This window comes from Oculina patagonica, chromosome 2 (assembly GCF_052425735.1).
Source record: "Oculina patagonica isolate OP01 chromosome 2, crgOcupat, whole genome shotgun sequence".
NCBI lineage: Eukaryota > Metazoa > Cnidaria > Anthozoa > Scleractinia > Oculinidae > Oculina > Oculina patagonica.
In genome coordinates, this window is record NC_135759.1 from 15,981,975 (window position 1) to 15,996,229 (window position 14,255).

The window sequence follows — 14,255 nt, forward strand, 5'->3', positions numbered from 1 at the left end:
CAAACAATAAAAGAACCTACAAAAAAAGTACTGCAAAATCAGTCAACACAAACAAGTTTGTTGCAGTCCTAGATCAGTATATAAAACTAACTAAATATAATAAAAATTAGCCCTTGCCAGGCAGCAAAAGGAAAGACACACACTTAAGCAAAGGCAAGATTATTTCAGTCATTCTTTCTTGTTTGTTTATGGAATGAAGTAAGCGGATGATCTTCACTTATGTCTGTCATTAGTGTTAACAGACACAGAGAGCTCGTTGTAGAATGTAGATTATCCCCAGATTAACCCAACATTGACCCTTCCTTTAAGAACAAAAATAAACAAGACTATACAACATAGCAATAATCAAAATGTTCCCGAAACCCATTCGCCTTAACCTGCGATCAGGCGCCTTGCCGTGCGCTGTTGAAAATACAGAAAATTTCGCTTTGTTCTCGATGTTCCTCTCATCTGAAAATGAAAAAAAAAATGGCCTTACTCGCTATCACAATCTCCCGATGTTTTTATCATTGCGTAATGGCAGTGTAATGGATATAGAGAGGATATATAGGAATGGAGATGTTGAACGTTGAAAGTTGAGACAATACGAATATTGAATACTGGACAGACTTTCGGGGGGGCACTCCCGTATGAAAGGGACGGGGATTCTCGTGGTTTTGCTTTGCGGGTGTAAATTTCGGATTTTGGTCTTACCTCAGCACAGGCCTGGTGCCCCTCCTGCGTTTTTTTTGTGTTTTGTTTTTGAATAATTTAAAAATTTTAAAGAAATTTTTTTTTTTTTTTTTTTTTTTTTTTTTTTTTTTTTTTTTTTCAAATTTTTTTTTTTTTTTTTTTTTTTTTTTTTCTGGGCCCCCCCTTAGAGGCGTTCTGGGCCTAACGCAAATATTTTTTGGCCGTCAAGGTCTCGTTTAGGTTTGCACTTGAAGAAATAGAAATGGAAATTATTTTTCGCATTTTGGTATCTTTTAGTAGTCAAAAAGAGCTTGAGCCACGCCCAGATTGGAGAATTGTCTCCCGTGGGGGCTGTATTCAACATTTCCCGTGAGCATTCCCTTCTGTTTTAAATGAGAGTCATACCCATCACCACCCCACCACCCCCCCCCCCCCCTTCCTCGGGGACAGGCTTAGACTAGAGCATTGGTTCAGTGTGTCTGGTGTTATTCATGATCATTAGCGAACACGAAATTTGTACCCTGTCATGAGAGCATTCATCGCTCTCTTGTGTCGATTTCGGAACTAGCTGGATAGTGTCGTCAGCTGGGGAAGGGTTAAAAATGTGATATCGTAGGTTCCTCTCTCTCTAGCTCCGTCCGGGGAAAAGAATGCCGTCCTGGCGGAGTCTGACCAGCAGGCGTAGCTAACCGTCTTTGTTGTGCGGTGGCATGAATACTGCTAGCGGATCTTCATAAATTCGAGTAAACGCATGTTATTCTCATGCTTTGGGATCGCTTAGACCACTTTTTGTCTCTTATAGAACATGTTACTTACAGGTAGCCACCTGAAAAACCCCACTTTCCTTATCGCGGTGTGAGCGGATTAAAGTATAAAAGGCTCCTTCTTTTCGCAATCCCATTTTTATGTACCATTAACTTTGTTATCAATTTTTTACCCATGCTTAATTGTTTTTATAGAGGTTTCTTTGGGCTTTCCCACCCTCTTTCTTGGTAACTGCAACCGTGAATTTTTGTTTTGTAGTCACGAAAAAAAATCAATTATCTAACATCTGGTTCTTTTGATGAAGTGGCAGGAGGGATATCATGATCCGCAATGAATTTTTTTTTGTCGATGTTCTTTACTATGTATCCACTTTCGGCAATTCAACTGATCAGACAAAATCATAGGAAGAAGACACGAAAGAAAAGCGGGTCATAATATCCCACTTTCAGTCGATCAGATAACCTTTGGGTCTTGAGTGGATAAGTCCAAAAAGTTTGTCTAAGTAATCATTTCCATGCGGAGACTGGACCGGAGACTGGATCAGGCTGCGGCGAGTAACAATTCAAATGCAATCACATTAGGTCACTAACCTCCGATTACTTCTGGCTAGGCAATGATTCTTGCACGTTTTTTGTGATACTCTGTAAATTAACTCTGCGTAATGCTTTAGACGCAGCCGGGGACGTTGGAAAAAGTGAAAGAACTACAAGATTCGTTGACGAGTTGATTGTACATAACGGGCAGTTTTTTCGGGTAAGTTTCGTCTATCCTAACAATACGAGACAAGCTGCACGAACGTTGCATCTGGTAAAACAGCGCCTTAATTGTTTCCCTGCCCTTATCTAAATACTATCTGTTATCTCGTTGACCGAAGTTTAAGTACCATAAGACAGTACTTTCACAGTGCTAATGTGCCATTTTTTCTTTTTTCTCCAAGTACCCCCTAAAGAGAGATTGTATCCGATTTCAGTTTTGCGGCACGTCCTGTAATCTGTCACGATCGACGCCAGCAAAGGGAAACCTTCTTTCTGCGGGTTTTTCTTTCGCTGTGCGACATTGCGACCTCAAAATTCTGTTTTGACTCAGTCGTAGCTCGCCAACAAATAAGGACACTTAACTACCTTGAAGAGCGCGCTCTTCTCTTCACTTAGACATATCGATTCGCCAGTTTGTATTTCGTCGTATCGTTGTGAGCTCGACATGGCGTTTTTGCGGCGAGTTTTTCTGGTTCTGCTGCTAGCCGAAGTTGCCAGTGGATTGACTGGAATACGTCTGAGAGGAGGGAAACATCGCCATGAAGGGCGAGTGGAGGTGGAACATAACGGAGTATGGAAACCGGTTTGCGATCACGAATGGGACAAGAACGCGGCGAGAGTCGTATGTCGGATGCTTGGCTTTCCAGACATGCTGCGCTACACCAAAGGGTCAGTGATATGAATGGGTATTTATATTATGTTAAGAAATTTTTGGTTTCTATAGTTTAACAATATTCCTTGCGAGCCGAAGATTTAAAAACCTCTAAGATATTATAAGTTCTGTGCTCAGACGAAAAATTATCTTGAAAAGGGTCAAAATCTGTCAAGGTTTTACGTTTCCTGTTCACAACATAAATAAGCATGGTGACAAATTTTTATATTGCGAATATCGCGAATCAGATTTCAACAATAACATTAATAAGTGTGATATCGGTCCGTGTCGATTTTTCGAAACTTATATCTCCTAAACATTTAATTTCATTTTTCAGTTGTTCTCGTATCCAATATGTTGTGCAATAAAACTATGTTACAAATCAGTTTTTTTCGGCTTTTTTCATCACGTTGAGTGAATTTAAGACCCCTTCTGTCCTGAGAAAGAGTACAGATTTTAAAAAGTCACGTCAGAAATCGCTAACAGATCCAATTAAATGTATGAAAAAAGAACATTTATTTGGTCTATAATAGATCTAGAGTCAGAGGTACTCTACCGTGACGTTTCTTCCCGACCTTACTACATTTTTATACCTTTATTATATCTAACCTGCATCACCCGTATTTAAAGTGACGTGAACATGTCCGGTCCCGGGACATGTAGGAGATCGTTCCGAAGTGAATTTACTGCAGGAGCACTTTGTTTTTAAATTTTCAAAAATAAGAACATTTTAAGAACATTTTCAGAGGCTCAATTAGATCAAGAAAAAACACCCAGAACGCTCATCGTTGGCCGAAAATTAGACGTTCTTTTATAAAATGTTTGTATTCACGGTGCTGGGTATGGGTGCCAGAGGCGTCCACAGAGGCGTTTCTCCTGTGTTTTCCGGTTCCGGACAAGGGCTGTTATTTTTCTGGCACGCAAGAAAAGCGGAAAGATAAATTCTTCGACTCTTTGTTTTGATCATGAGGCTTGAAGATTTCTGTAGCAAGAAACAATGGCTGTCAAAATTAGCGGTTTGTGAGACAGTGCAGTCTTGTGCAATTGCGACACGCCTCAGCCAATGCGATCGAAACCATAACTTGGGATAATGTATCAGTCAATTCCAAAACCGCCCATGCAAACCCCCGGGCATTTGTCTTTTTTGAAAAATTTTGGTCAAATTCCCCACTATGTTGACAGCCTTCATGGTCAAATGCCCCACCGGTTAGGACTTCAAAGAGGGTCAAATCCCCCCACACTTTCCAGATTTTAAAGAGGAAAGAAAAAACGCCGATGTTTCTTGTAGCTTTTTCTAGCTTTATAGCTATATTAAACAAAAATTAGAAGAAAATACTCTTCTGAAAACGAATCTACACTTAATTACTTTCAATAGGGAGGCAAAAGGCTATCAAAGCAAGAACAGATCGTAGAGGTGGAAGCGACGATGCGCGCGACCAGGCGGCGAAGCGGCGAGGGACCCTTGCGGCTTCACCTCTCGTTGTCGCGGCTTCGCTGTTGGTGCTTCCGCACGCATTTAACCCCAACAAAACCGCCAGCTACGCAGGCTAGGTATTTGTACTCTACCTGTTGTAAATACAGTGTTATAAATAGAGTGTTACACAACCACAATGCTTTCTTGTTTTTTGTTGTGCTCTTCAATTTAAAGGGCCGAGCATTTTGGTCCCGGAAGTGACGACTTCTGGCTAGACGACGTCAAATGTACTGGGAACGAGAGGTCTATCGCGCTGTGTTCGCACAGGGAATGGGGACGACACAACTGCCGTAACCACAACCAAGCTGGAGTTGTCTGTAAACTGCACTTGAAGGACAAGATAGCTATACCTGAGCCCGCGAAACCCAGTGGAGAGGTGAAAGACCATTTGCGTCAGTTGGTCACGTGATAATGTCAATCATAAAGGCCTGGCCAAACGGAGACGCAAGTGGACGCAAGTGGACGCAAGTTGAAAACTTGTGCCTACTTGCGTCGCAAGTCAACGCAAAATTTTACACCGTTTGGCCACCCAAGGCAAGTCAACGCAAGTCTTGCTGTTTACCTCAAAAACTGAATTACAGCGCGCGCAGTAGCATTAAAATGACTTTTTTGACAACTTGCGTGCACTTGCGAGTAAACTTGCGAGTCCGTTTGGCTAGCCAACGCAAGTCTATACACAAATTAAACTTGCGACTACTTTTGTTACTGTTTGGCGAGGGCTTAACAAATGGTCCTTGCACGTAAATGGTTTAAAAAGTTTCATTCAATTCAAAATTGGTTTGCAGTGAACGTCGTTGCTTCGTACTAGGAAGGAGCAGGCTTTTTCATTTAATAGTTCAGTTTTTTCTGATTTCAGATTTTTTTCAGATTTCAGAATTTTCGTTAGTTTTCGTTATTTCAGTAGTTAGTTAAGTAATAGTCTTTTCGAGTACCAAGCTAAACTTTCATTGTTTGCCTATCTTCGTCCAGGTTTCTAATTCATTCCAAGTTTCTTTTGTTAAATTAAAACTTCGCCCTTTAGCAAGGTTGGAAATTTGTGTAATATGCAACAGTAGTGGTTGCCTGGTTAGCACGAAAAATCTACAAGCGAAGTCTTTTTGGAAAAGATGGCGGCTCCTATCAAGTGTTGGAGTATAATGATAATGTTTATATTCAGGTGAGCTACATTTTAGCTTGTCTTCTGGACATTTTGTTCCAAAGCAATTAAGAGAAAAATTATACCTTACTTGCTCTTGTTATTTGTTGTTGATCTTTTCAACTTCCAATAAGAGCGATCAACGTAAATTTTCTCCATAAGGCAGGTGATGAGAAAAAGAATGTCGTCAACTAGGGAATTTTCTTTTAATGTAAAACAAAGCTCTCAAAACAAACATCAAAAGTCTATTGAAAGGACGGAACAAGTGGTGTTTGGGCGTTAGTCATTCTTCTCTGACAAAGAGATGCACTGCATGGCGTTGATGTAAAAGAAACAACAGTTAAGTACTTACTTTACTTCAGTAATTATTAGTTTTCATTACAGGTTATGAAGATGAATGTCAGATTGCAAGGTCCGATTGTGGATGACAACATATCAGAGGGTATCGTCCAAGTGGAGCACGAGGGAAAGTGGGGTTACATTTGTCCCTCTAAATGGACACGTGCTAACTCGTACGTGTTGTGCGGTCAGCTGGGATATCCAAACACCGAGCCGTTTTATGCAGAGACCATTCAGGATGTAGAGCCCGTCTATTGGCTGGACCATGTGACGTGTAAAGGGTGGGAGTCATCGATCGTGTCATGTGACCATTCGGGGTTGAGTCCTAAACAGTGTGAAGACGGAGGGGTACTGAGGATCAAATGCACGCGGAAAACAAGCGATAAGGTCAGTTGAAACGACTTCTCGCAGCTAGCCCGCGTAGCAATCGATTACTTTCCAAGCGCGCGGAGCGACCCCCACCGCTCGCTCGTCCGCATATTCGTTCGTTTGCTCCGCGCGCTTGGAAGGAATCGGCTGCTACGCAATCTAACTTGCAGCAGTTTACACCCTTAGATTGTAGATAGAATTTTGAGTGCTAGATGTCCCAGTAGTAGAAGACTACGTGTCTGAAACTAAACGGCCACTAACGCGTATCATTTTAGCGAGTAAAAACTTGGTAGCCATCGTGGTTCAACTACGCGCTTTTGCGCTTGCGTAAATGTGTTAGCGGGAAAACAAGTTCGCGAAAGCTTTGTGAGCTTAAGCAACTCAACTTCATCAATTACTGATGTTGCTCGCAAAGGAAAGAAAGACTGAGAAAAGAAACTAGCGGCTTAAACTCAATACTCGTACTCATACACGAAAACTCGAATATAAAGTTCTTTAATAGTTTATTTGTTGTTGACTCCAAATAACCAAAAATTATCCCTCTACTCTGCACATCGACAGTTTTCAAATAAGAAAAACGTTTCCTCTTTACCGCCACTTGCATTGCTTAACGTTTTGGCGAAATCATCTTTTCTTTTTTAAGCCACTGGAGATACGTCTTCGAAGTGGGGCCCAGGTCTCCGAGGGCCGCGTAGAAATAAAGTTTCATAACTCCTGGGGTACCATATGCGATGATCACTGGACTCTGAGAGAAGCTAATGTCGTCTGCAGGTCACTGGGATATGGAACAGCGGCAGGAGCGACAACGCATGCTTACTTTGGCAAAGGCGTTGGGAGGGTAAGCAACATTAATATTCGATGCATTGTTTCCTTCCTTTTCATTGGCCGAGAGCCCAACACGTGATCAACACGTGATTCAAAAGTCTTTGGTCCAGATGTCGTAAAACAGAAACCAAGCTCTGGGGAACAAGCTTATTATCAGAAAAATTGTATCACTCTTAAGGAGATAAAATCTGAACATTTTATTTGAATGGTCTGATCATTACTTGCATCTTTTATGTCTAAAGACATTTTTTTAAAGGAGACAGATGGGAGGGGCCTATTTTTATGGAAGAAAGCCTTTTCGGTAGCCTATTCTAGGCGTTCGATTAGTGGAGATTGGCGCGAAAAGAAAACGGCGAGCGAAAAAATAGGGAGTGGGTGGGGTGTGGTTTCATCTGTCACTCGCTATTCTTCGCGCCGTTCCCCACTAACCGAACGCCTGGAAATGCTACCTATTCGGGTACTCACGGTGTGTTGTCGTCTAGATTCTGCTAGATGAAGTTTACTGCAAAGGATTGGAGAAGAGTATAGCTCAGTGCCATCACCGTGGCTGGAAAAGAACAAACTGCAATCACTATGAAGATGCTGGCGTCAAATGTCACGCACCGCAACTTCAAGGTCACGAGGTACTTCTGTTGTTAAGCACTCAGTAGAATCATGCAAGTACGAACACTGTATGAAATTTCTAACTACTTGACACTCCATCAAACTGCTTCATCTTGGTTCCAGTCTAAGTTCTAGAGAAACTCGCGATAATTAACCAAAACCAAAAGTTATCAGTCTGACCAATCACAAACAACACAGACAATCAAAAGAACTAATCAAAACTCGAAGTAACTGCATGTAGCCGAAGCGAAGCACTACATTTATGGTGTAAGAGTTTTTAACCAAAACCAAAGCAGAGGTGGATTACTTTCGACAGTCAAGTGAAAGCTGCTCTAATTGCATGGGCATTCAATTTATTGTTCATTTGATTCAAACTGAGCCAATATTGATATATTAAAACTCTAACAGGGCGCCGAAGCTTAGGGGACTAGAACAAAAGAAGCGACAACGTGATTGTGGGATGAATAGCCTAGCCTTTGGCAAAATTGACCTATTAAATGCTTTTTTAAATAGATCCGACTCCATGGCGGTGGAAGTCCTAACGAAGGACGAGTTGAAGTCTTCCATGATGGCAAATGGGGATCTGTTTGTGCTGACGAATGGGGTATAGAGGAAGCCATGACAGTTTGTAGACAGCTAAATCTCGGATACGCCAGTCGGGCAATTACCAAGAAGAACTTATTTGGCGGAAAGATTCTTGACATGATCATTTCTGGAGTTAAATGTCGAGTCGACGAGATCTCAATTTACAACTGCCAGCATGACGAGTGGGCGAACACGAATTGCAGTAGCAAGGAGAGTCCAGCAGGAGTTATTTGTGTTGATGGTGAGGTGTGGTTAATACAGGAAGGGTACTTACTTACTTAGCTTAAACATACGATCGTTACCAGTGAACGACAGGATTGGTTGTCTTTCGTTAATTTTTCTCTTGCACCCAGCTACATCCTTGCTCTTTCATCTCCCGTTCAACCTGTCTGGGGAGGCGCGGTAGCCTAATGATCGAGCCCTAGCCGGGAATAAATAAATAAAATAAATAAATTACTATATTTAGAGAGGAAGCCACATCAGCGCTAGCTGGTTTTCATGCGGGTCCTCTGTCCAGGTTGAACACTGTGTTGTGTTCTTGGGCAAGACACTTATCTCTCATGGTATCTCTCACCACCCAAGTGTATAAATGGGTACCTGCGAAATAATGCTTGGTGGGGGGATATCCTGCGATGGACTAGCATCCCATTCAGGGGGAGTAGAAATATTCCTGATCCTAGCCACTAAATGCTACAGAAACCGGGATAAGCCCGGCAATACGTATGGGCCGCATGGTTCGAGGTTCCCCTTGTTTCAACCCGTCTGACCTACTTGGCAAGTAGCCAAATTTTCTATCACAGTGTTGCCATAGGGAGGGAGGGGTGAATGTTGCGGCGGAAGACCTTCGCCATTTTGAAGTTTGCGGCATGTTCACGAATAATCCCAAAAAAACACTTGCATGATCGATTTATGTAGTATATGGTTCTCTTGACTGTGTTTATGCTTTCTTGCTGTTTATCGTAGTCTTACCGGATATAGTGCCTGACGTGGAAATGCTACAACGCGACATGAAGATACAGCAAATTCCGTTGGAATACCTGCGGTGTCCTTTGGAGGAGAATTGCCTCTCAGAAAGTGCCGGATACGTCATCAGGTTAACATTTAAAAGTTTATTTTATAATTATCAATCCGCGAAGAAAATAAAACAATTAACAATTATATCTCGAGGTTTGAACTCTCGCTGTGACAAGGTTTTGTACCTTATTTCCGTAGAGACAAAATCTGCATTTTGATTGGCCAAAATGATACCAAAAAGAGCTCCTTGAAGCCATCTCAACGCTCTTAAGAGAACTCTGATAGGTTTTCGTTCTTAGGCAATCTTGCGATAAGAGTGAGTTTTGACCTTTCTTAGTGGAGAGGGACGGGGGGGGGGGGGGGTCTGCACTTCCCGCCACCCGCCGTACCTTTAATTTTAAGCCCAGTTTCCGCCTTTTCCTCGGTGATTCCCGTCAACCTCGTTCCCAGGGCTTTTCCCGCCCAATCCAAATCACTAAGGGAAAAGCCCTGTGAACGAGGTTGTGATTCCTGTCCCTTTGTACTTTTTAATGTTACGTGATGTTTTTCAACTTCGAGCGAGTTTTTTATTTTCTTTCCCGAATTTCAGTCATGCAAGATATTACCATCGGCGACTTCTGAGGTTTAGCGTCAAAATTCAAAATGAAGGTTGGGGCGACTTCAGGCCGAATGCACCCAAGTCAAGTTGGCAATGGCATAAGTGTCACAAACACTACCATTCTATGGAGACGTTTTCTTCTTATGATCTTATCAGTAAGTTTTATCAGAATAATACGACAATAGCAGGACCTCGTTAACCCTCGTTGGGAAATCGTTCAATCTAAAAGTTGCTAATAAATGATGATGATGATGATGATGATGATGATGATGATGATGACGACGACGATGAAGCTAGAGTCGGGATAGTCCAGTTTTGGCTATCACTCCCTCCGAGAGCGTAGCGTTGTCTGATAGACAGAGGGACAAAAATGGACAAGTTCGGGGAGGGATCGCAGGGGTTTTTGAGTACAACTCAAGGCAGCGAGGTCCGTCCAATATTTACGTCGGTCCCTAGGGTTTTTTTTTTTTTTTTTTTTTTTTTTCAAACTTAGTTGAAGGCCACGAAGAATTTTAAGAGTTTGCATATCTCTGAAAACTGCAAAAATGAAAACAAGCAAAATAAGCTATACATAAGCCAAAAATTAAAAAAAAATATTTAAAAAAAAAAAAAAATATTTTTAAAAAACCCTTTTGATATCTTTGAATTTGACGACCTTTTATGGTTTGGTTCGGTTTTTCCTGAATATGTTGCTCAAAAGTTCCCAAGAAAGGCAAAAGTTGCCCTAGGTTGCTTGGCTACAAAAAGTTGCTTGACCCCGCTACTAGTTCCTTAAAAGTTGCCGACAACTTATCGAGGCGGGAGCTAGACCAGTCCCTGAACTCTCTCTTCCGCGCGCCCTTTATAGGGGTTAAACCTAGCCCTATAAAGGGCGCGCGGAAGAGAGAGTTCAGGGACTGGTCTAGATAGGGCCATGAAATCCAAGTGCTTCTAGCTGAAGCACTTGGGTTTGATCTCCAGACACTGAAAAGAGTCGAACAGTTTTCTTTTGTTTCTTCTTGTTTTAGGCAGGGACACTGGAGCAAAAGTTGCTCAGGGACACAAAGCCAGCTTTTGTTTGGAGGACACCAAGTGTAATGCGGGATATGACAAGCGATTTAACTGTTCTGTTGAGGGAGGCCAGGGCATATCTCCTGGATGTTACGATATTTACAACTGGAGAATCGACTGTCAGTGGGTGGATTGTACCGATTTTCCGCACGGGTCGTTTTACCTTCGAGTGCATCTAAATCCTGGGAACCAAGTGGCTGAATCCGACTTCAGAAACAACGTTGCGAAGTGCTCCGTGCATGATTACGGCAACTACGTTATTTGCAACAAGTGTTGGATCGGTAAGAACAAAGATATCTGTTAACATGAATAGATTTGTTCCTGAGGGCGCCTGAAGCTATAAACCACGCACATCGTAGTAGTACTACCTTAAAAATTTGAAAATAAATTTCCCCCTCCTTCTCCCTCAAATAAATGATCGCTGTCCGCTGTTTCAACGTCGTGGAAATTTCTGTGATAAAAATACCATATCTCCAGAATATTAGTCCCCTTATCAGACTGTTCAGTGAACAGAGACAAGCGATAAGTAAAACGCTTAACTCTTAGTTAGGCGTTATGCGTCTGAAGAAGGCCCTATTTACTTGAAAAGAGGATCATGCTAGCGCTAGGATCGTTCAACAACGAAATGTTTTTAGCTTTCAGTTTACATGCGAAAGGTTTAAATTGGCCCTAGCGTAGACTTGCTTACAAGTCGAGCTTACAGAGCGCAAAGAGAGCACACAGAGCGCGGAGCGCGAAAGCGGTCTACCACCACCAAACCGGAAACAAGAAGCGAACGACTTTTAGAAAGTCTAGCCCTAGCGCTTAGGATCATCCTCGCGCTAGGATCTCCTTACCTTTCAGATAGGATGATTAAAAGTCATTTTCCCAGAGACATTACGAGATGGGCCAGATATCGACTGACTGACTGACTGACTGACTGACTGACTGACTGGCTGGCTGGCTGGCTGGCTGGCTGACTGACTGACTGTCTGGCTGACTGACAGACTGACTGACTGACTGTCTGACTGACTGTTTGACTGACTGACTGACTGACTGAAATTTATAATAAAATTACAATAAAATCGAATGAATATTATTACTTTGTTAAATCAAGGATTGATTGATTGATTGATTGATTGATTGATTGATTGATTGACTCTCAGAGGAGTGTGATAGCGGAGTGGACACACATGGTGGTAATTCTGGCGGGAATTGTTGCGTATTTCCATTTGTTTACAATGGTAAACACTATCACGACTGTACCATGGATGGCTACAAGATGAAATGGTGCTCGACGACTTACGATTTTAAAAAGGATGGCAAATGGGGACTCTGCTACAACTAGGTTAGTGCTAAAAATTGCGGTGTCTATCTTTTGCAGACTGCAGACTAAGAGCATATCTTGTGTTAACATTACCATTACTGAAGCTAACCGTAAACAGGCTATCCGAAGTGCTATTCAGGTTAACTGGCGTGAATAGGAGGCTCACCGGAGTACGTAGTAGGCTAACCGGAGTGAAAGTCTGCAAGCCTGCAGTCTGCAAATGTGAGATAGCGTCTAAATTGCGCTTTCCTTAAATTTCTTCTTTCTTTGTTGAAACAATCTTTGTTTTACAATTACATATCAAGTATATATCGTAGTTACTATTGATAAATTAAACGACATACACAAACAAAGAAGTTAACAAAAAGAAACATTACAACTTTTAATGGTACACTTCGTAACATCAAAAGCTAAATAATACTTCGTGCATTCTATTAAGGATGGTTGAAGATAAACTTAGGATGATTCCACTAACTACTAAAATATGCCTCACTTTACTTGACTATGAACATTTTTAAAATACCCCAAGTCACATACCCTTTAAACATAATTATACATGGTTGAATTTTAAATCCAAGAATGATCCCTTTTTTAAACTACTTAACTTATATTACTATTTCTAGGAATTACTTTTTAAGGTGGCTCCATAGGGTTTCTTGACCGCGCGAAGTATGGGTACGAGCTTGAAATGCCGGCAAATCAAAACAAACATGGCGGCTTCACGCGAGCGTTAAATTTTCGGCGAGAAAACGCGAGACTTGCTTCCTGCCAATGAAACAACACCCGTGCTTTCCTGTGTTGAGCAGATAAAAGAGTTTACAACACCCTAAAAAGGTGTTTACAACGTCCGCGGTGCTTCTGGCCGCTTTTGTAAAGTTCGTACGATCGAAAGCAAAAGAGAAAATAAACAATAGTCTCCGCGATTGTGAAATACTTCGAGCAGAATTTCAGAGATTCTGCTACATAAAGAATTAAGGTATGTCTCTAACTAACCTTTGTGTTAACAGATATTCGCACAAAAACCGACAACAACGGGGAACGATCGTCTTTACACATTAACTCGTATGGTTTGAAAGTTCGCGCATGCTCAAATAGCGATCTTGGACAATTTCTATTCTGATGACGTAATTGTTATTCGGGCGAAAATAGAAATTTTCTCCTGGTATTTACTAGAGTTTCCTTCGGTGAAATTCCTTAAAATTTGGCATAGATGTGATACCTTTTTAACTGCCCTTTTTGCCGTTTTTTTAAAAAAAATTGTAAGCCAGTTTTTTTGTTTAGTCAAAAAAACACAAAATAACCAAAAACGCAAAAACGACCTGGACAACCCCTACTTTTTTTGTTTTTAAAAGTTACTTCTCATCACATTCAATCCGTTGGGAGAATTTAAAAAAATTTCACCGAAGAAAATTAAAGAAATTTAAGATCAAAGCCATAAACACACCAAAAAATAGGACTTTTTGAGTAGATATGGCTCAAAAACAAAGGCCGTTCTTTTAAAAAAGAATAATGCACAACATATTTTAGTCCTTGTTTTTAATATTGCGGCAGCTTTTATTTAACTAGTTTAAAAAATAACGCGAAAATGATCTCTTGATGGGTATCACTTGTGCGCGCGCCGTAATATCTCAAAACCCTATGGAGCTACCTTAATTACTCATAAATTACTTTTTTGTAAATTGTTTTTCAAGCATCTCGTAATTCGTTTCTTCTTCTGATTTCAGATTGTTGAAAATGAAGTGGATCTTTACATCAATCAAACTCTTGTTAATAGCCTTCACGCAAATCCGCATTTTATTCATTAAAGAAAAACTTTTCAGGTTATTCATGCATCTGAATATGTTGACGCATTTTGCCAGTTCTAAGTTCAAAACTTGATCGTGCTTTCCAAAAATGTGTATTTTTCAGTTTACCTATTTATTTTGAGGGGTTAATGGGCAATAACTCGATAAAGAGCTTTTAAACCATTTGAATTTGATTACTCGCCAAGTTGCCGTTTCCTAAAATACCGGTTTTTCATGTACCCACGGAACTATTAAAATACGCATCAATGCTTTGAACGTGTACAGTCCATTTCTTCGTTACGGTTTATTATACATTTAAAAAAATACTC

The 14,255-nt window shown here is 41.1% G+C and overlaps 1 protein-coding gene across 1 annotated transcript; it reads left to right on the forward strand.

Moving 5' to 3' along the window:
• The first annotated feature begins 2,413 nt into the window (after positions 1-2,413).
• Positions 2,414-14,206, forward strand: LOC144643183 (lysyl oxidase homolog 3A-like). The gene is made up of 11 exons (XM_078502352.1): positions 2,414-2,861; positions 4,493-4,694; positions 5,838-6,179; positions 6,805-6,999; positions 7,469-7,609; positions 8,103-8,415; positions 9,138-9,267; positions 9,778-9,941; positions 10,794-11,117; positions 11,982-12,163; positions 13,867-14,206. The coding sequence occupies exons 1-10, from the start codon at positions 2,638-2,640 to the stop codon at positions 12,161-12,163; spliced, it is 2,217 nt and encodes a 738-aa protein (XP_078358478.1). The 5' UTR covers positions 2,414-2,637; the 3' UTR covers positions 13,867-14,206.
• The last annotated feature ends 49 nt before the right edge of the window (positions 14,207-14,255 follow it).